Source organism: Tasmannia lanceolata, unplaced genomic scaffold, assembly GCF_043159265.1.
Source record: "Tasmannia lanceolata isolate RefF3 unplaced genomic scaffold, GAP_Taslan_0.1 ptg000013l, whole genome shotgun sequence".
Lineage (NCBI taxonomy): Eukaryota > Viridiplantae > Streptophyta > Magnoliopsida > Canellales > Winteraceae > Tasmannia > Tasmannia lanceolata.
Genome location: NW_027518690.1, coordinates 2,303,573 through 2,326,435, shown reverse-complemented (window position 1 = coordinate 2,326,435; position 22,863 = coordinate 2,303,573). Strand labels below are relative to the sequence as shown.

The following is a 22,863-nucleotide window of genomic DNA, read 5'->3' as shown; positions in this document are numbered from 1 at the left end:
AGTAGTAGTGAAAGTAAAAACTCCAAATCCATGTGGTTCCTTTGTGTGTTCTTCCACAGATTATTAGACTTCAGACGCCCTGAAGTTGAATCTCTTGCAGAGCTCTTCGGAGAGAGTCACAACCACTCATTGGAATGGAAGCTTCCTGAAAATCATCACCCAGATTCTCCTTTCCATTTTGTATCTCTTCCTTCTGAAGATATCGCAAGAAACATTGCTAATCGAAGTGAGTTTTTCACTTTTTTCTTATCTGGGTTCTCTTTTATTTCTCATTACACACTTTTGAGTGCCAAACCCATGTCTTCAGATTGTGATTCTTCATTCAAATTGTTCTATAATTTCATCTTTTCTGCACTTAGAATCAACAAAAACTAATGGGTTTTTTGTTACGTAATTAGGATTAGATTTTTGTGTTAGTTTTTAGATTTTGTAGGACTCATTGGATAAGGGTTAGTGGTTATATCTGTGGAGTTTTATAGGAATAGATCTCTTGCTTGTTAGTGGTGTAAATAATTTGTAATCCGCTATTTTTAAATGAATGAAGAATCTTGTTGCGGAGGACTGATCCTTATCAATCACGTTATGAACCGATCCGGGTTCGTAACATTTTTCTCATTCTGGCATAATTTTTGGCACATCATGATCCTGCCGACAATTTGTCTTTCTCTCGTAAAAACTTGATGCTTGTTTTTTAGGTCACTGATATTGGCACTACCATGTTCTGTTAATTGTACCATAGATTTATAATCTTTTATATCCTATTGCTAGACGAGGAACCGACATTGTTCCTATGTTGGTAATTTATAATCTCTTATTTGTAATACTCAATAAAGAAAAAAGAGAAAAAAAAAAACTATTGATATAAGATATGAGAGAGTACCTTCTTTAAAAATGTTACATATACTTTACAATACTATACATAGGTACAACGTAGGAGAAGGAAGAGAGAGGAAAAATAGAAAAGAAAACAGGTGTCAAAATTCCTAAATCCTAATCGCATTTCATGCCACTACATTTCTGAGAGGATTGGAGGGTGTGTATATAGAATATACTGTATGTTTCTAACCAAAAGAGTGTAAAACTATCAACTCTCTCTCAAATGAAAAGAAGTACAAGACCGTTGATCCCTCTCTTTGTATTAGATGCTAAAAAAGAAATGAAATTTAAGGGGTGGTGAGATTGCAAGAAAAATCGGAGGATAGACTTATTTTCTAATACTTTATATGCTCTAATAATTTATATAAAAGGATGCCACCAGGAATATTAAATATAAGAGCCCCAACTGTATATTCACTGTCACTGACATCTATATATGCACATGTAACCATTCTCCATTAACTTTTTTAATTCTAAAATCACAGGTATACTTGTGAAGGGAATGTATGAACTTTGGGGACAAGGAAGTAGTTATGAGGAACTGGAGGAGGCTGTGAAAAGCTTTTCAGATGAACAAAAGTTGCCATATTTGACATCAGAAAGCCCCTTCAGGATCATCGTAGATAGCTTTGGAAAGGTTCTTAGCTTACAAGACCAAAATGAACGCATTCAGGGACTCAATTATATACCGTTCAAGGTTTGTCTTATAGTTGAATGTATCATTGGAACTGTTAGTTAACATATGTATGACTATAACCTTCTACGGATTCCAGTATCTGATAGTTATTTGCTTTTAATTAGATTCTAGTTGTTATTTAGCCATAGCTAACATACTAGCTAATATGCTAATTATTTTGCAATTGGAAATCTTTTATCTTTTTTACATGAAGATCCCCCAGCTTCTATGGTGCATCTGTGTGTGTTGGTTTCAGGGTGGGAAATATGTGATAGTAAAGTGGTCTAAAGGTGCGGGCTTAAGGGTGTGCTAGTCCGTTCAAAAAGTTAAAAAAAGAGCTTGCAATCCAATTGTTAGATTTGTTTCGTTGCGTAATTTGTGTCCTTCCTGTCAATGTTCTACTTTGTCCCTTTCTTTCTTTTTTTGTACCTAAAACATGCCGAGAAGCACTTTCTCATCATGGATGGAGGAAAACGATGGGTGATGAACTGATTACAAAGAAACTAACACATGGGCATTATCTAATTATTCGGCAAGAAACATATTGTTTGTTGTAGATGGGTTTATAGTGTTAAATATCTCCAAGATGGAACAATTGAGAGATTAAAGACTCGATTAGGTTCTAAAGGTTACACACAAACCTTTGGCATCGATTATTCTGAGACCTTTGCTCTAGTTCTATGCTTTACTCTGTGAGGGTAATTATTTATATTGTTGCCATTAATGATTTTCTGTTGTGGCAACTTGATTTGAATAATGCCTCTCTTCATGGTAATTTACAAAATGAGGTGTATATGGAGAAACCTCTTAAGGTTTGTTACTCAAGGGGAATCAGATAAGGTTTGTAAATTGATGAAGGCAATCTATAGTTTGAAAAAAATTCTAAATTGAAGACGGCAATCTATATGGTTTGAAACAATCTACTTTTGCTTGGTTTGGTAAGTTTATTTCCATTATTACTAGCTATGTTTTTCTTCAAAGTCATGTAGACCATTCAGTTTTTTTAAGAGACAATATACTAATTTACTAACATTGTGATTCTAGCAGTTTTTGTTGCTGATATTGTCATCACTGACAATGATCAACATGACATTGACACTTTGAAGAGATATATGATTGAATATGTTAAAACCAATGATTTGGATCAATAGAGATACCTCTTGAAATTGAAGTAGCCAAATTGAAGGATGATGTCAAATTATTACAGAGGAAGTGTGTTGCTAACTGATTGTCAAAAAATGGGTATGTTAGGGGATACGCTTATTCTTGCTCCTATGGATCCTACTATCAAATTATTAAAGGATAAAGAAAATATTTTTGACGATCCTGGTAGATATTGTTCCCTTCTTGGATTACTTATTTGTTGGATCACTAGTACAATAGTATTAGTATCACGTATGCTGTAAGTTTGGTAAGCTTCTTTATGCATGTTCCTACAATTGATCATTAAAGCAAAACTCAGATGCATCATTAACAACGTTTGCCATGTAATCGCTTGTTCTTTAAGTACCCGAAGTGAAGAACTCTACCTATTAGTAGTTTCAATTTGGAATTGAAGGCAATATCAGTGGCTGCTGAAATTGCAATAAAAATAGGCTTAATTTATGTGTGGACTGAAATTGATTCTAAAATCAATTTGGATTTTGTGTAAAAGAACTCAATATTCAAAGGAAGCCAAAGTTTTCTTGAACCATTTAGAACCTCATCTTAAATAGCTTGTGGAATGTGATAACCAATATTTGGAAAGAGTGCCATGGAGTTGTGCGATTTCCTGTTGAAATTAGATGCTAGATTTCACTACAGGGGTATAAATTCTTATAAGATTCCTATTTCCCTATTTAAAATTATTGATAGATTAGAAAGATGTTACAAAAGTCTTTAAAATTATTAGAGAACTCTTCCCAAGGCAAAAAAAAAATACTTTTCCTATTTCCCTATTTAAAATTATTGATAGATTAGGCAGAGGTTACGAAAGGCTTTAAAATTATTAGAGAACTCGTCGCAACGTTAAAAAAAAAAACTTTTTCCAATGTAACAATTCCCACCTTTGGCCCTCGATTTGATACAAAGATGGAAGGAGGAGGTGTTGCCGACGCTTGGGATCATATAATGGGTAGAGGGAAGAATCATCATCCGCCTGTAGAGTGAGTGATTCCTAAATGGCAAAGTGGGGGCTAGAGATGTGGTTCTTGTGGTTTTGTAAATTTTCGTTTTAGATAGTGGTGGAAAAGATGTGGAAAAATCGAAGTGAAGGATGACGAGGGGATTAGGGTTGGAGGTTCTTCTGAGAGTCTGCCTGAGATGGACTATGCCGATGGACTGTCTAGATGCAGTCGTTCAACAGTCTACTTCTAGTAATACTTTGTATCTAGAGGCTGCTATGATGTGGAAATTGCGATGGAAGTTAAGGCTTGGAGGAAGATGATAGATGGCAAGCTAAAGGTTATGGTTGACGTTGGTGCGTCGGAAGGTAGATGACGCTATCTGTTGGGATGCATTCTTGGGAGCATCTAACCCTCATGGAATTTGCTTCAGGCAGAGAATTGGATCTTGAATTTATGGAAGGTGGGGGACGGACCTGCCATTACTCAACCTAAATGACGGTCAGATCATTTGGATGGTTGGTAGGGGGGAGCATTAGGTGGGAAAGAGGGAGATATATCTTTGGAGGGGCCCTCTAAGCTTCGTTAGGACAGTAAATTTCAATTTTGTTCTGGCTCAGGTGCAAGGATTTAAATTTTGGTTTTGGCTTTGGTTTCGGACCTAGCTGAGACCGAAATTTCGGCCAAAATTCGGTAAAAAACAAAAACAAAACAAATTTCACTAATGGTCCTAAATTTCAGCCGAAATTTCGGCCAGAATTTGGAAAAAAACTTTAAAAAATACATTTTCCTGAAATTTTTTCCGGAATTACTGAAATTTCGGATTTTGGTGATTTCGGTTTCGGTCCCAAGCAAAATCCGAAATTTCGGTATTTTGGCCGAAATTTAAAACCGTGCTCAGGTGTGGGTCAAAAGCTGCCAGGAAGATGTGGCACCATTATGAATGGATAGGTGTCAGGGGAGATATTACAACTATCAGAATAGGTGGCAACCTAGGAGCACGAGGGACATGATGGGAATTCAGCTAGAAGTGGAGGGCTTTGTCTGACCATATGAAGTGTTTCCTGAAGTTAGGATTTTAATCTAAGGATAAGAGAAGAAAAGGGAAAGCTGTGATGGAGAAGGGCAAGAAGGTAATTCAGAGGATCCTAGGTGACTTTCTGTGGAGACACTGGTGTGAGTCACCGAGTGGATGGAAATTGGATTTTATCGGCCAACTTCTTGACCAATCTGGCAAGATCCTATCTCTGCTTGAGGGAGCTAGGCCTGAGGAACTGAGAGAACAAAGTTGCACCGTGTTTCATCTTTTCAGGGAGATCCGGCTCGTATTGCCTGCATTGATTGCTATAGAACCAAAGGAGATGCTATAGGAAGCCCTCGTATGTGGGACGTTCCTACATGTGCCAATCGATAGGGGAAGAGCAGTACAGAAGCTAAAGGTGTCCTGGGTCTAGTGACCAATGATGGCATGTTGGGTGTGTTAGTTTTAATAGGACCGAACAGGGATTCAAGGTGCAGCAGAAGGGCTTTTTTCGATATTCCAGGAATCCTAGTTACTAGTTTTCATTGTCGATCGAAAGAGAAACATAAAGGTATAAGAATTTATACCAAGGGATTACCCGACTGGTAATCTCTGCTTGATTCACTCCTGGCTCAGCTTTCGCTCTTCTCAAGATGGAATGCCTTAGCAGTCGGAGTGATGGCAAATTTACCAGGTTCTTTCACAGCTTGTTTGTTTTGATGGTGAACCTTGGGTATGAAATACTCTGTATTTTGTTCATCGTAATTTGCATGATCTACTTACTGAGCATTCTTGGCCCTCAGAACAACTGGTAAATTTGCTACATTTCGCTTGCTTCTTATGCCTTATATCATGCTGTAAATTATATGTTATCTTTTGGTCAGAAGCAGGTATAAGAATTTATACCTTTTGGTCAAAACAACCTCGAACACTATTAGTTGGGCCTCAGGTAAGTCTGTTGGACCATGGCAGATTCGCCACCTAATCTCTGAAATTAGGGGCATGGTATCTGTAATCAAACCTTCCATGGCACACCGTAGGAGGATGGCCAATGAGATGGCGGACCATCTAGCCAAAGAGGGTGTCACAATGGAATCCATGTCAATTTATATTGTCCCTGACATTGAGAATATACTGGATTGTAACATGGTGTAACTTTATGTCCTTGTAATCATGGGGGTATCATGGGGACTTCTTGTCCCCAGCCCGGTAGCATTAATAAAGTCATCTTTCAAAAAAAAAAATGTTATCTTTTGGTCAGAAGCAGTTGCTTCTTCAGATTTTTGTCATAATTGCCAACCTCATATCTACTAATTAACGCAAACTGTTGATTGGTATATCTTATACAATCAAGCCTGCATTAATGTGCTATACATTAGCTTTATGATTTTTTTCGTTATAATTACTCCTAGCTTAATGCAAGCAAGTTTGCCAGTGGGGCAGGTTTTACTGTGCTTCTTTTGAAATTTAGAATACTTTCAGGGTCGTGTTAATTTACGGAATCCAGATCACAAGTTCTGGCTTATGGAAACTGATGATTATGGTTCAAACAATGGCCTTCCACCAGTTGTTCAAAGGAGAATTTTTTTCGGTCGAGAGGTTGGGGCTGGAGATAGGAAGATTTTGCCAACCTACCAGTTGAAAAGTCGCAGTTACTTAGGCCCAACGGCAATGGATGCAGAAATGGCTTTTCTTATGGCCAACCAAGCCTTGGCCCAACCAGGGAAATTGGTCTATGATCCATTTGTTGGCACTGGTAGCATAATTATTGCTGCCGCACATTTTGGAGCAATGACAATGGTTTGTGCATGTTTGTACTCTGGAACCTTGTTAGTCTTTGTTTTCATTTCAATTATATAAATTCCTTGAAGCTGTTCCGGAAAAAATATTTTTGAACTCTTTTACTGTGGATATCTTTCCAAATACTGATATAAAAAATTGTTCAGGGTGCAGACATTGACATAAGGGTAGTACGTGATGGGCGTGGTCCTGATTGTAATGTTTGGAGCAACTTTAAGCAGGTAAATCTTTGTCTTTATTCATGCATGAGCTCTGAGAATTTAAAGCAATTTTCTTGTGACTGTTATGTGTTGTTTTGCAGAAATCAATGTCTGAAATATTAATTATTTGTTCACCATCTTTGGCATAGTTTATAAATTCATTGTGCTTTAAATGAGAGACATTAGAATACAATCCATCAATGTCAGTGCTGAAATTTTCAGTGAATGACATTCAGTCTGACAAACGTATGGAAGCCAATCTGCTACTGAATATTGTCCCTAAGACACTCATTTCTTTTTTAGTTCATTTTATTTTCTAACTAAAACCTAATCTAACTGTTAAGACGACCGTTTCACGAACCAAGTAGCTTTATGAGAATATAGAAGTTTTGTGGTTATTGGGGCTAGTCTTGGGGAAGTACTCTTTGTGGTTACTCTGTAACCATTCAAGGAATTTATGTCTGTCTCGTTCTGATGATTTCTTTGCCAATGATTTTTTATTTTTTGGATGTAGGATTTGTGTAAAATGATCACGTCTAGGAACTGCGTAGAATCTCTATTTTCTAATTTTTGTTCCTCTGCTCATCTCTTTAACAAGTTTAGTTTGTATTGTTTTGAGTTTGTTGGGATCTTTTCAAGTTGTTTTGGATCTGGAATTTGTGGGGAATGATCACCTCTAGCAACTAAGTAGAAAACTATCTTTTTTGTTTTTTCCTTCATCTCTTCCACTAGTTCAATTTATATTGTTTTGAGTTGCTTGGGATCTTTTCAAGTTGTTTTTTAGTACATTGGATTTTTTTATATTTATTTTTTTCGTGTAACTGAATTTCTTTTACAAAAGCGGAACCCAATACAAAACAAAGGAAAAGAAACCACAGAAGAAGAAAAATTATAAATCTGGCTTCTCATTCCATGTAGCAAAATCTTTGCACAAGACGTCATGGTTTGCTAGCCTCGAAATGAGGCATAAACCTCTGTAGACCAATCTAATAAAGCATGAAAGAACGAAAATTGTACCTAAGAGTAAAACGCTTACTTTTCCCTTTTAGTTCATTTGATTTTCTAACTTAAACCTAGTATAACTGTTAAGCTAGAGGGTATAAAGACTACTTCATGAACCAAAATAGTCTTACATGAGAAATATAGAGGATTTGTGGTTCTTGGCGCTAGTTTTGGGTAAATATTCTTCGTGATTACTCTACAATCATTCAAGGATATTATATCCCTCACTTTTGGGTGACATCTCTCCCCAAGATTTATTTTTGGATATATAATTTTTGAAGAATGATCACCTCTAGCAACCGTGAGTAGAAAACTCTTGTTTCTAACGTTTTTCATCTCTAACATCATCTTTTCAACAAGTTCAGTTTTTATTGTTTTGAGTTGCTTGGGATCACCTCTAGCATACGAATCAAGAGAAGTGGGATGAAGTGGCGAAGGGATGACTTTTTACTTCTTCCATTTGAATCCTACATCCTTTATCCTTTTCTTCTCCTCTCTCTCTCTCTCTCTCTCTCTCTCTCATTCAAGCTATGTATCTCTTATGATTTCGACAGTCAGAATCACATAAAATTAAAAACTTGGGTTCATTAGCATAAAGTTTTACATAATAATGATTTCTGCAAAATATTTAGAAGCAATCAAAGTTAAAGTGAAACTTGTACTCTTTTGTATTTGGTGAACTGGATTCTATTGTAATGATTGTTATTCTTACGGATAACTTTTTCATTTTTCAAGGAAACAAAGGAGTATGATTTTATGATTATTTTTCCATATTTAGGGAAATATCACTTGTTTCCTATATGCATTCTAATTACATCTAAAAGGCTGAAGTTTGACTTGTTAGATGCACTTTTAAAGAATTGGTTTATTTTTTGTTCATTTGATTAGATATGGTGACTTTATCTGAAGTTCCCTCGATGAACTTAAGGGTTTTTCTATTAAGTGTTTATAAGCTAATTCATTCTTTTCACTTCTAATGTAGTATGGCTTACCAATGCCAATTTCTCTCTTGAGGGCAGACAATAACCTCCCTCCTTGGCGTGCAGGCCTGAGTGAGGTAGTTTTTTTTTCACCAGAATTATATATTTACAAAGTGTTTTTCAAGTTCTTAAAAAAGAATACCTTGTGAATTCTGTGAATGTCTAGATGCTTTTCTTGCATGGCTTCAGTTCTGTTCTTGGACTAAAATATTGGTGCTTTGTATGTATTGTTCTATTAGAAGTTTATATTTGCAATTTCTCATAAATATCTGCTTTGGAGTGTCATCATGTGCAATCACACCATCCTCAATGTACAGCATGGGGGTGACTCATAGAAATCTATTGAACTGTTAGACTGAGTTTATCTTTGAATTTATTCTTGCAAAGGGTGCTGGAAGGTATAATACTTGATTTTTGTATTGAGAATAACATTTAATTTAAGAATTGGGAATCATATAATATTTATCAAAAGTTTTTTTTTTTTTTTTTTGAGCTCATTGTTATTGAAATCTGTTAGTGTCGGAACAGGCTCAGGATCTTCCAGACTCATACAACTAATCTCTCTATAGTATTGGTGACCCTACAATTGTATGACTAACATTATTGTTTCTGGTTAGGGAAGACATTGCCATAAATATCTCTATTTATCTTTGTTTGTAGCATTATTATAGAATTTTCCTTGGTGTTACTTTGCTCTGTTCCATTCAAAAGAACACCCAAAAAGCTAGTACAAGGTTTTTGGTGTTAAGAGCTTTGGTGTCTGGCTTGGGTACAGTAAGGGGATGAAAATAATGTACTTTTTTCTCCCATATATCTTATTATTTTCTATTTCTGCCCTTTACAAGATACCCATGTCTTTGTATTAGTTAAGGGTTAATTTCATTGTACATCATTATATATATTCAAGAAATGTTAGTTACAGTATGAGGCTTTCTCGAACTTTACATGGCATCAGATCAAAATTCCTTGAGAAGTTGGTTTGAGATCCGAGAGTGTGATCAAGCATCTTTTCTTTCTTCCTCTTGATCCCTTCACCTTCATGGCTATCCTCATCTTGCTCCTTCGTTTAGGCTCTTATTGGCCTGTCTTTCTTTTGCTTCTTTTCTTTTTCAGAAGCCTCTTCTTTTATACTAAGTATATTGCACGATCTCAAACCCTAAAAATGTCATTCCTCTATTTGACATTCCTCCCTGTATCTCTGTTTTAATAAAAAAAAAAGGGCGGCCCAGTGCACGAGGCTCCCGCCATTGCGGGGTCTGGGGAGGGCTAGATGTGTGGACCCCGATCCTGAGGACGGTGCCGAGGGACGCGAGATCCCTCCTGCAATCCTCTAAGATCTCCTCAAAGTGAAGGAGAGCTCTACCAAGGAACTCTCGAAACTGTTGCCACCCTCACAGCATAGCATGAGTGGCGATATACAAAGAAAGATATATGTCTTGATCCGGAACCGAGGTTCGAAACCGAGACATACCTAAAATAAACTCAGAGTCGCCATCCATGGATATGCTATGGAACCCTAAAATCAAATCATCTGTGCAATGGATAACCAGAAATATATATGGGTTCGTCCCTGGTTACGAATGGGGAAGGTCTGAGAGCACCCCCGATTCGTCCGAGTGCAAGCACTTGGTCTCTTATGCCATTTATTATTAACTCCAAAGAAGTTTGGGTAAAAATCATGTGAAATGGGAACAATCCTCAGGAGTCGTCTACCTAAGCACGCATTTCCTGAGGATAAAAATAATAAACACATATAAAATAAAATGAAAGATGTGTCTCCTAAGCATAGCTAGGTTATGAGTGACATGCCTAATGGGTGTCTAAATTCTGATGTGCAAACACATGCACGCTATAGTTAAAGGTACAGGATCAGTACAAGAAAGTAAGAAAACACATCAAAACATACGATGACTACACAACAAATCCTAAGACTCTAAATTATTAGCCCGAGTCATCGGATGGTCTGGTATTCATCCAAAGAAGCCTACGTATCCCCGCCTCCACGAGAATCAAGGCAACGTAGTTCTTCGCGCCTATTCTAAGCTAGGATGCCTAAGACACCTAGCCCTCTATCCTAGACTCAATCTAAAAGACCGGACCAATTATTAAAGTTTATTATATGATTATTTAAATTCCAGTGAATTGTGGATTTTAGGACACCCTATATGCCCTAACTAAATGCAGATTAGCCCTAAGCTAATGCAGGTGGTTCCTCCAACCTATGTGTAACTAGGCTGTGCTTCCTAAGGAAAACAAAGGGTGGACTAGCGTATCCTATTCTAGTCATCACTCGGCGATATGGATCGCCGACTGACCGGACGGAGGCGCTCCTATAACTCTAGGACAGACTCCTAACTCTAAAACAAGCACACAACAAACAAACAAACAAACAACCTATCAAAAGAAACACCTAACTCTAAAACTCTCTATCTAGGAGAAACTCCTAACTCTAGAGGGAGATCTTTTGAAAAACAAGGTTTTAAAGGTTTTTGAAGAAAGTTTAAAATATTATTTACAAAATGTTTGGCTGGACTTGGGATATAAATCCCAAGCTGCACTATGTATCTCGTGGAAGAGGATCAAGCCAACATAGTTCGAAACGAACTCTCAAACTACGCTTCTAAAAGAAACACTCACACTTCGGATTTTTTAAGGTTTTTTATATTTTCAAATGTTTTTTATATTTTTAAAGTTTTCAAATGTTTTTGAGTTTTAAATTTCTAATGTTTTTGGATTTTAAAGCTTTTCCAATGCTCAGGACCTTTAGATGAATTCACTCTTACAGAGAACAAACAAGCATAACTATAAACTAGGGCAAAGCCCTAAAGCAAAAAGGGAAAACCCCAAACAAGCAACTAACGCCTCAAAGAGACGAACCACAACAAGAAAGATAGCGTCCCAAGAAGAGAGAAAACGATCAAAGATCCCAAGCAAGCAAAGCTCTAATAAGACTGAGTTAACCTCTAATCAAAGCGAAGTAATCAACAACTCTAAAGGAGAAACTCCGAACTAACAACACTAAAGAGGGGAACAAATGAGTCAGAGACTCTCTAATAACACTACCGAGTCAAAGACTCACTCTAAAAGAGGAGGCCACTCTAACATGAGGCTAGGTAAGCCTCCTAAAGGGGAAACTCTCTACATGAGACAAGGCTTGTCTCCGAGACACAAATGACGTAAAAAGGAATAAGAGACCCTGTGCATATTTGGCAAAGGTAAAACACCCAGCCGGGCCGGACAGCTGCCTAGTCCTAGGGTGCAACAAATGTGCAACCCAATACCCATAAGAGTAGGGGTATGCTGCCAAGCCGAGTAGGGTGTTCTCCCAAAACCAAACGACGCACAAAGAGGAGGTTTAGCTAGAGAATGAGACTGGGCAAGTCTCCTATATACAAAGGAGGGGTATGCTACTTGGACTGAGCAAGTCCCCTAAGGATGGGCTTGGGCTAGAGCCTTCATCGCCCAGAATCCAAGAGGAAAATTCTAAAAAATCGATAGAAATGCCAAACACTTACGAAAAACTTGATCTCTAGTGAAAAATCAAGATGACAAGGGTTTGCTCAAGAAAACCCAAATAAAACCGAATATCAATACCAAAACCCACAGGGGTAAAGATAAAAAGAAAGAGGGGCTCCGAGTAGCCTCATAATAACCCTCCGAAATGGAGGCCCAAAACACATTCAGTTAGGAATACAGGTGAATGTCTCAAGGAAATGACATCCTCGCAATGATCAAGTATTAGAACCAATCCAAAAGGGACCAGATAACAAAGCCAGTCATGCCGGAAACATCATCTACTTAACACATGCTATTTTCAAATCAAAAAATAGAAACCAAGGGTTAACTCAACCAAAGCAAGGTTCAGGAAATATATGAAAATGTCAAACTCCAGGAATCTACAGATGCTCCAGAAATAATTGAAAACAAATCCTTCCAGTAATACCCACAACATAGGGTAAAGAAACAAACATCAAGTGATACACACAAACAAACCCTCGACATGGGGTCTCCTGTGAAATCAGATAGTACTCATACTCATGACATGGAGTAGAGTAATAACCTGATTTCCTACATCAGTTAAGCATACATCCCTCCACCATCCGTTTATCCCAGAAAATAAGATTGTTATCTTGCATTCAAAAGTCAAATTAAATTTAAAGCCAGAAGCAATGCCACCACAGCAGAAAACAAGATAAGCAACCATGAATCAATGTATTATAATTTCAAAGAATAAAACTTCAGAACCACAAAACAATTAAGCTGAACCCTCGACAGGGGTCTCCTGTGAAATCAAATGGTACTCATACCCAAGATATGGAGTAGAGTAACCATCTGATTCCCTACATCAAATAAGCATCCATAACTCAACCGCCCATTTTCAATAGATTTTCAAACAAAAATTACAAATATGATGAGCTGAAACAGAGCATTACCTGCTGAAATTGTTACCGGAGTTGTTGACGGAAATGCTCGCTGAAAAATGATCAGAATTCACTAAGTCATCGAAATTGCAGAGTCGGTTCAGATCGAATCTTGTGACAGTGATGGAGGTTCGGATATGGTACAGGGATACCCGGATTTCCGTGAATGTTGCCGAAAAGGGGGGGTCGAGAATCTCAGATTTGAAGATGGTGGCTGAGGGTTTGTGAAAATGGGTCTGTAGAAGGTTGAAATCAAAGGGGCTGATGATGGGGAATTCAAAATGGGTTTATTGGCTGCCGTGGAAGAGAAGGTGGCTGATGAAGAAGCAGGTGATGCCGGTGGCTGTGATGAAGAAGAAAAAGATGATGGTCGGTGGGGGCAGGCTGGAGATGAGGACGATGATGAAGATGGAGGTGAGAATAGTTAGAGAAGGAGAAGAAAATGGGTTAGTAGGGGAATGGCCGAAAAAATGGGGTTTGATGGTGGGTTTCGGTTTAGAGAATGGGTTTGGGTTTGTAGATGTGGTTTGAGAAGAGGGTGGTGGCTAGTGGTGGAGATAGACGGAGGTGATCGGAGGTGGTCGGAATGGGGATTTCCCACCGGAGAAGATAGAGTTTGCGGCCGGCCGGAGTTGGTTGATGGATGGCTTGCTCTTCTCCTCCCCTCTTCTCTGTTTTCTCTCCTCTCTCTCTACTGTGATTTTCCGAAATGGAAAAGGGGTTTGGGGTTAAATGGGGGTTTGATTGGAGGCGGTCGATGGGGGTGTAGGTGGTGAAGCTCCGGTGGGTAATGGATTCCGGTGGGTTCGAATGGTGGGAGATGGTGGTGCTCGGTCGGATTTGCAGAGGATGGGTTTGGATTAGGGATAAATGAAAAATGGAGGTGATGGTGGTGGGTTATGGAGGAGGAGATGAGGGCTGAGAAATGGGGTGGATGATGGAGGCGGTCGATGGGGGTGGAGGTGGCTGATGGGCGCTCGGAGAAGATGGGCGAAGATGGTGGCCGCACTCCCCTCTCCTCTTTTCCTCTATGATTCTCGCCCAAAAATGAGGAGCCCCCCTCACAACCCTAATTTGGTTTAGTATTTAAAGGGAAATGATAAATTCTCACCCCCAATATTTCATGGACACCCCCCCTCTGGTGCAATTTTCCATTCTTGCTTGCTGTATAGGGGGGTCCCAGGTAAGAGTAGGGGTGGCATTTGGATTTTTTTTTATATATGTATATATTTTTAGATTGATATGGGCACACGATGGCTGAATAATTCACTCCCCTTTCGCATTTCTTTGTATTATGGGCAACTTGAACCCAATACATGGGTTGGGGTGCGACCTGAGTCAATTTATGGGGTTCGGATCCTTCAGAAATTTGGGCTTCGATTCTTGGATTTTCACAGTCAGAGCACAATTTCAGGGTTCAAAAATTGATTTCGGGACTTCGACTCAACTTTGGGACTACGCTCAATTTCAGAAATTTATTCGATTTCGCGGAAAAGGGGCCGGTCAAAATGGGGTGTCTACAAGATGTACACAGCCTTACACCTAATTTGCAGAGGCGGTTTCCGTGACTCGAACCCGTGACCACCAGGTCACAATGGAGCAACCTTACCATTGCGCCAAGACTCGCCCTCTGTATCTCTGTTTTAATATGAACCCAAAACGCAAACCCAATGCACTTGTCTCACGAACTACTTTATTCCTCCTTCTTTGGCCCTTCTCACAACAACAACAACAAAAGCAATACTAATTATACTAATCGTAGTACCTCATTTGTTTCCTTACATCACCAATATCTCTTCTTTTCTCTTCCTCTTATATGCTCGTGGCTTCTTAATCCTGCTCGACCAATTTTCCCACACTCAAACTCTCCATTGTGTATTTAGTTTCTCCTTAGCTTAAGGACAATGATTGATGGTCTGGGTTTCAATTTTTGGTTATGTTGATGGAACTTATCATATCCTTTTGCCTTTATCTCTACCTAAACACGTGATTCTATCTAGAATTGTTTCCCCAATCCAAATTGCCCAGTGGGATGATACCGATAAGCTTATTTAGGATGGATACTTGCAACACTCACCAGGGTAATTCATTCACAAGTTGTGCGAAGCTCATTGTTTACAGTTGCATGATAAGCATCTAAATTGCATTTGGGGCGCCTCAACAATTGAGTATTATTTTCATTAATTTATGATCAACTATGCCTTCCTTGACACATTCTAAAAGAAAGAGGAGAAGAAAAGATTGTGTCTCTCTTGTTATCATCAATTGTCCAGTGGCTCATGAGTAATGTTCCTTTTCTCCTCAATGGGTCAGGCAGTGAATATGTTATCACATCCTTGCTTGCAACTCTCCAATTCCATTCTTTGGTGATTTTCCGCTTAATTAGGAGGCTCGTTTGTAGCACTTCTTTTCCTGTTAGAAAGACCCAATACTGCCGCTCTGATTCTCAATGTGGTGGTTCTGGTGGTACTTGTGGACCAGGTTTTGGTGGTTCTTCTTAGTCCTTTTTTTTCCTACGGGTCTTTTTCGTGTGCCTTTTTCATCCTTTACAGTCTTATTATTCATGCATGTAAGGGTGAGTATGTTCTCATAGTGATTGTGGTTTTGTTTGCTGCTTTTTCCTCTAATCCTCATTGCTGTCTTAACAAAGGAGCCACGTCTCATATGACTAGTGATGTAGATAGTCTTTTATATCCTATTCCCTTGTTTTTTGTTTATGCATGTAAGGCTGAGTATGTTCTCATAGCGATTGTGGTTTTGTCTGCTGCTTTTTCCTCTAATCCTCATTGCTGTCTCAACAAAGGAGTCACATCTCATATGGCTAGTGATGTAGATAGTCTTTTATATCCTTTTTTTTTGTTTTGAAATAGCAGTCTTTTATATCCTATTCCCTTGTTTTTTATTCTGATTACTTTATTACAGAATTAATAATCAAATTGTTATGTCTTGGCTATTGATTTTTTAACCATTTTTGTTGGCTTAATGTTTATATCCAATTCTGGAGCTATAGCCATTTGGAGGTCTTGTAACGACAATATGTTTAGTGCTGCATTTTTTTGTTGAAGTTGAAAATAAGGAAATCTCCAACAGCAAATTGTTGCTTAAACTCTAGCTTCTTTTTGGAAGGTGACTCATTACATTACTGCTGTGACATGAATTTTTCCTTATTCATTTAACCTCTCCCCCTTTGGTAATTTTGTTTCTCTTATAATAAGGGTTTTGTTGTTCAAAATGAAAAGTGAACTCTGATCCTATCTCAAAAAGGGTGAAGTTGGTGAATTGGAGGCAAGTTTGTCTCCATATTAGGGCTGGGGGTTCAAAAGCTAATAAATCCTCATGCAAAGGTGGAAGCAAGGTTTTAAATTTCGGTTTCGGTGTTGGCTTCGGTCGGGCATTGAAATGGAAACATTTCGGTTTCAGTGGAAATCTTGTAAAATCACGGAAACATATGGAAACATATGCGAATGATGAAATTTTTTTATCTTTAAAAAACACTAGTTGCAGACCCGTGCGATGCACGGGGCGCTGAAGAGAAAAATGAATTAATGGTATAAAGAGTAGTCGTCTATGGGCTAAAAGTAAGAGTACCGTAGGAATTAGAATTTTGTTCTATACATTTGTAATCCAACACTTAAAAAAGAGATCACTTCGTTGCCCTTTCTTCAATGATTTGGAGGTTAGAATATCTTCTAATTTGTAGTACTTAATCCTCCTTCCTTTCTCTTTGATATTCCTTAGAAAAGCATTTATAAAATCCTTCAAAACATGTAACTTCGGTCTAATATCTTCTCCCATCAGGGATAAAAAACCTCCAAAAAAGTACTTCAGTACGTTTTTTTTCATGTATTTTTAGATATAAAAATCTAGAGCCGTCAATACTTGCTAAAATTCTAACTATTATGTAGCAAAGCTTTATAAAAAAGAACTTGGCAGCACTGTATATCCTAATCTCCAAAAAGTAATTTCTCAACTCAGGCTCCAAGTGATTGGCTTGATGATTTCTCATTATAGGCCAATTTCCTCCTTGGCTCGTAGCACTTCAAATAGTTGCTACAGAGGGCACTCACATCATGCTTTACATCAATAACCTTAACCAAGCACTCTTTGCATCTACTCGTTTTTATATAATAGATTTTTTTATAAGTATGAACTGTGAAGTATCCTCACATCGTTTTGGTCTATCAAATTGCATGTATTTATAGAAGGATTTGCAAACGAATATGTTTTAGATTCTATTAGCTTCTATTCTATACTATCCTTGTTTAATGAAATTTGCGTCTCATATGACCCCAAAAAGTGATAAAGAAGAAGCATCAATGAAATAAAAACAAATTAGAGTACAAAGAAATTTAGTAGTATAAAGAATTCATTGCAGGTTTGTCCGTTAGCTGAATAGCTTGATGTAAGGATCTCTTAAAAGAATTTCAAAATCCTACCTTTGAAAGGTCTGTCGACCAAAATAATGTGTCACTATTCAAACATCAACTTCAGATGTAATGGCAAAAAAAAATAGCAATTAACGTAAGCAATGGAAAAAAATAGAAATCACGGATATGATTTAACATTGGCGGAGTAGACAGGAAATACGCATTGCCGCATTGCAGACATCATAATTGGTTGATTTTAGGTCCTTGATTAAAAAAAATGAAAGATAAATCGAACCATTGCATATCTATTCACTAATTAGTGTTTACCTTCAAGATACACAATGGATCGTTTGCCATCACGTTCTTCAGACCTATCAAAAATGAATGATAAACAAATTTTTATTGCAACAATCTAGAATGGAAAAATATAAAAAAATTCACCATGCGATGCACGGATTGATATAAAAATCTCAAACCTAAAGCTTCATGATATATGAAAAAAAAAACATTCAAGCACCCATCCTCATTGGTATCTGATTAAAAGGACTTGATTAAAAAGGACTTTACTTAAGTCCCTCTTTTGATTGCAAGAAAAACGTTATGACGGAAAATTTTATCTTAGGAATAATGTTTATTTCAGTTGCTATTGCCATTTGGTTTGGTTCACAGTTTTCATTCAAAATATACCCTTGTTTTTGGTACAGCTAATTGCATGTTGTATGAAAATTCCATGAAAATGGATGTGACATTATATGCAGCTAATAGAGGATGAAAGCAATGATATAAGAGACATCAGACATGGTATAGCAAAAGGGGAAAAAAGTTACAGATGTTTTATTAAAACTATTATACTTGTAAGATGAGCCATGAATATACGCTAATTAAGATTACACAAAACAAAAAGTCCTTTTAAAGAAACGAAAACCACCATCCACAGAAACCCACCACCCAAGGCACCCGAGTAAGAAGCCGCATCGAACACAAAATTTCCTAAAGAGATCAACGATTCGAAGAGAAAACCTACACCCCTGTAATCCATGGAAAATCTTCAATAAACATAAAATCAATCCAACAAAGCCATAATATTCAATAAACATAAAATCAATCCAACAAAGCCATAATATTCAATAAACATAAAATCAATCCAACAAAGCCATAATATTCAATAAACATAAAATCAATCCAACAAAACCATAATCATATCACCAGATAGAGAGGACCCACCGGATGGTACAAACGAAACACCACTTACTTTTCTTTGGAGATTGCTACGGCCCACGAACAGAAAGAAAGGAAGAGGAGGTAGGTTTTGGAAATGGCAAAAGGAAAGCATTAGTAAAACAGTCCTGAGCGTTAAGAATAAGGGTAGATAAGGCGTGTAGGGAGATCTATAGAGAGATATGGAATGACAAAAGGCAACCAATCATACGACAACCCTTATTTGATTTCTTATAAATAAATGGAAACATGCTTTAAATACCGATATAAGAAAGGTCACATATAGAATGGCTTTTAGAGAGAGATGGAATGGCAAAAGGCAACCAATCATAAAAACAACCGTTCCTTATAAATAAATGGAATTATGGAAAGATGCTTTAAATAAGTATATAAGAAACGTTTTTTAATTAATTTTTTTGAGAGGCAAATCTATTTAATAGGACCATTCAATGTTTATAAACTTATCAAAAATTACTTGCTAAATTAAATGACTAATTAAACCCATTATTGGAGAGGGGCTGACACGTGGCACCACCACGGCTTAGAGGATTCCGCTTTACTTATATATATAGGATATGTTAATGATGAAATTTTAAGTTGAAACTTTACGAAATGCTATAATAAGCACAAATACATACTTAAAAACTATTACACAAGCAACAAAACCATCTATAATGACTTATTCGCATCGAACACCTAGTGAAATGGGTTGTCCCGCATATCTAGAATAGTAAAGTCAATAAAGAAGTACAATGTAATGAAGTATAAGAAAGTACAATGACCAGTCTCCCCTCGAAGGACCTCATCTCTATGTCAATACCACATAGAGTTACAAGGTATTATTGGTCCCATGTCGATCTGACATCCCATGCATAAGATACGACTATTTTATTGTGAAGTTCAATGATGTTGCATATCAAATATCATTCTCTACATTAATGAAATGAAATGCAAATAATGGCATCTTTCCATTTTTTTTTTGTTGTTCCGACCATTTCGATCTAATTTCGGTAGAATTTTGAGAATTTCGGTCGAATTTCATGAATTTTGGTCAAATTTTCGGGGAAATAATGACATGAAAGGAAATCATGTAGATTTCGTTTCGGTGGGGATGGAAATGGAAACATTTTGGTCATTTCGGGGAAATTTCAAAGGTAAGTGATATATCCGCCCCTCTTGATTACTTGGGACAGACAGCAGCAGTGCATCAATTACTGCAGAGGGGCTGATGTACTTCACATCAGAAGGATTCAATGGGGCTGATTGCCACATACAATGCTGCTGGGTGTCCCAAGTAATCAAAGGGACGGATACATCACTTCCCAATTTAAAAGCATGGGTGGAAGATAGCGAGTGAAGCTCATTGTACACTGTTATCCCCTTGAATTCATTGAATTGTCTGCTAAATTTCCAAATATCGGCCTATTCCCAAAAGTGGAGGAAGACTAGGGCTTCTGGCCTCCCTCTAGGTCTGGCCTTTCTCTCTTTAAAGTCCTGCTTTCCGATCGTGTCCTCTGAGGAGTCTGTAATCCCAATAATCTTGGACCTCATTCCCTCCTCAAAAGCAATGGCTAGCCTGAGTAGCCATCCAACAAAAGATTCTATCTGGCGACCTACTTATAAGAAGAAGAATTGTCGTTCCTAAGGATTGCCTTTTCTTTTGTCACCTTAATGTGGATACTAGCCACATTTTCATCCAGCGTCTTTGGATTTCCTATATAGCAGTTCTTTTTTCATTCTGTTCAAAGCGCGGTGCAATTTATCCAGCCTCTATAACTTGAATGAGTTTCAGAAATGATGGCAAAAATCCCTCGATAATAAGAGTAAAAGCTGCTCATGTTGAATCCTCTTTCCTTGTCCTGTGGATCACATGGAAAGTAGAAACTCTAGAATATTTCAAAACATGTTCTATAGTGAAATTATCACTGGAGTATCAGAAAGAGCCTTAAAATTTGAGATATTCTTAGATTTATCTGTTTAGACATTAATTTATGATTGGATCACTGGTTGCATATCTTTCACCCCGTCGATGACACCACAAGATGTCTAGACTCCTTAACATCACCTGACTTAGGAGTGAGTCATGACATGCTTCGACGTCAGGACTCACTCATGTAGCGGTTAGGGGCTTCAGTTGAAGCATTTATAGTTTTGTGTTCTAATTTTGGTTTGGGCTTCTGGGATGTCTGCTCAGTTGTGTTCTTATGCTACTGTGGTGGCTCTTTTGTCTGAGCACTTCATGTATTTTCCTTTTCCTTTTCTGATTTTCTTTTTTCTCTTTCTTTTTCCAAGACAAGTGATGAATATACCGATAGGCTTTCAGTTTTTAGTAGCCTTACCTCCGTGAATTTGATGTCATACAAATTCAGATCTTAGGGAATGACTGTTAGAATGGTTGATGCCCTTCATTAAGGATGTATGTCTTTTGCAAAAAAAAAAAGTCTGTAACTCATTGTAAATGTAAATCCCCATTTAAGAATTAGTGAAATCACATTTAATGCTTCACCCCCCACTGAATTTCTTCTCCTCCACTTCTCCTTCCGATAATATTTCATTATTCAAAATTTACAGATAAATTAAACAGGAAATAATACAGATACGCATGTGTAACAAAGAGCTTTAACATGTACAGCATGTTTTGCATAGATATTTGGATTTGTTTGTTGTTATTAATATTTTTGATGTTATAAATTCTCATGTGTGTTTATTTGCCACTTTATAAGGTATTTGATGCTATAATCTGTGACCCTCCCTATGGAGTTCGAGCTGGGGGGCGTAAATCCGGTGGTCGTAAATTACTAAAAGGTGTTGTGGGCCCTTACACTGTACCTGACAACAAGAGAAGTGACCACATACCATCAACTGCACCATACAGCTTAGCTGAATGCATCCATGATTTACTCAACCTTGCTGCTAAAATGCTTGTCATGGGTGGAAGGCTCGTGTTCTTCTACCCCGTATTGAGGGAAGATGGCTATGGCGATACTCATTTCCCCGAGCACCCATGTTTCACATTGATTGCTAATTGCGAACAAATCCTTAGCTTTCGGTACAGCCGCTATTTACTGACCATGGTGAAGACTGGAAATTACAGTGAGGAAGTCGCGGAATCAGCTAAAAAGATGCATTTGGACTTCAAGGAAAACCATCTTAAGTGGTTAGAAGATGGTAACCTCCATTCGGCGGTATTTAGCGCAACTGATGCTAATGTGGGCATGTTGGGAAATAAAGATTCGAAGCCGAAATACAGAGGCAAATACGTCTAGTTACGCCTATATACTAACTTATGTAGCTGTTTTAGTAGATTAACCAGCACTTTTTACTAATTATTAGGATAAAAAGTTGTATTTGATTTTCCATGCATCACATATGGGCATGCATTTCTATAATGTTATGATGGAAGAGGATTTGCCAGTGTTGTAAATCTAGTTGGTGATTTTGAGGGAGGTTTTGGCCCTTTCTGAAACGTTAAAAGCAATGAGATTTTTGTCCATTGTTTGTAACAAGTGGGATATGCAAGTAGTTTGTATCATGAGTGGTTTTTTATTTGGGAAAATGACCAAATGAAAGGACTTTCTACTGACTATGACATATGAAGAGGGGAGACTTGGAAATAACCAATCTATAGTGATGGTGACTGGTTTGCAAGGGTTTAGGACAAAAATACCCTCATTTTTAAAATACCGTCACCTCTCTCTCTCTCATGGGATGATCCTAACCATCAATTAGAGGGTCACAATTCCTCTTTATTTCTCTCTCATGGGATGATCCCAACAGTCCATTAGAGGGCTCTCTCTCTCTCTCTCTCTCTCTCTCTCTCTCTCTCTCTCTCTCGTGGGATGATCCCAACCGTCCATTAGAGGGCCCCAATGCCCCCCTCTCTCTCATGGGATGATCCCAACCGTCCATTAAAGGGCCCCAATGCCCCCCTCTCTCTCATGGGATGATCCCAACCGTCCATTAAAGGGCCACAATGCCCCCTCTCTCATGGGATGATCCCAACCGTCTATTAGAGGGCCACAATTCCTCTCTCTTTCTCTCTCATGGGATGATCCCAACAGTCCATTAGAGGGCCACAATGCCCCTCTCTCTCTCTCTCTCTCTCTCTCTCTCTCGTGGGATGATCTCAACCGTCCATTAGAGGGCCCCAATGCCCCCTCTCTCTCATGGGATGATCCCAACCGTCCATTAAAGGGCCAC

The 22,863-nt window shown here is 37.9% G+C and overlaps 1 protein-coding gene across 1 annotated transcript; it reads left to right on the top strand.

The window, feature by feature from the left end:
- TRM11 (tRNA modification 11 protein) lies at window positions 1-22,247 on the top strand. The gene is made up of 6 exons (XM_077395364.1): window positions 1-226; window positions 1,362-1,573; window positions 6,158-6,475; window positions 6,622-6,696; window positions 8,660-8,734; window positions 21,387-22,247. Exons 1-6 carry the CDS (start codon window positions 31-33, stop codon window positions 21,927-21,929), a joined length of 1,419 nt encoding a protein of 472 aa, XP_077251479.1. The 5' UTR covers window positions 1-30; the 3' UTR covers window positions 21,930-22,247.
- Window positions 22,248-22,863: the final 616 nt, after the last annotated feature.

What these genes read in the sequence shown, in the direction of transcription:
- TRM11 (XM_077395364.1), top strand. Translation starts at nt 31, where the DNA reads ATGTGGTTCCTTTGTGTGTTCTTCCACAGATTATTAGACTTCAGACGC. An exon ending in AAGAAACATTGCTAATCGAA is followed by an intron (nt 227 to 1,361) that starts GTGAGTTTTTCA and finishes CTAAAATCACAG; the next exon opens with GTATACTTGTGAAGGGAATG. An exon ending in TTTGGAGCAACTTTAAGCAG is followed by an intron (nt 6,697 to 8,659) that starts GTAAATCTTTGT and finishes CTTCTAATGTAG; the next exon opens with TATGGCTTACCAATGCCAAT.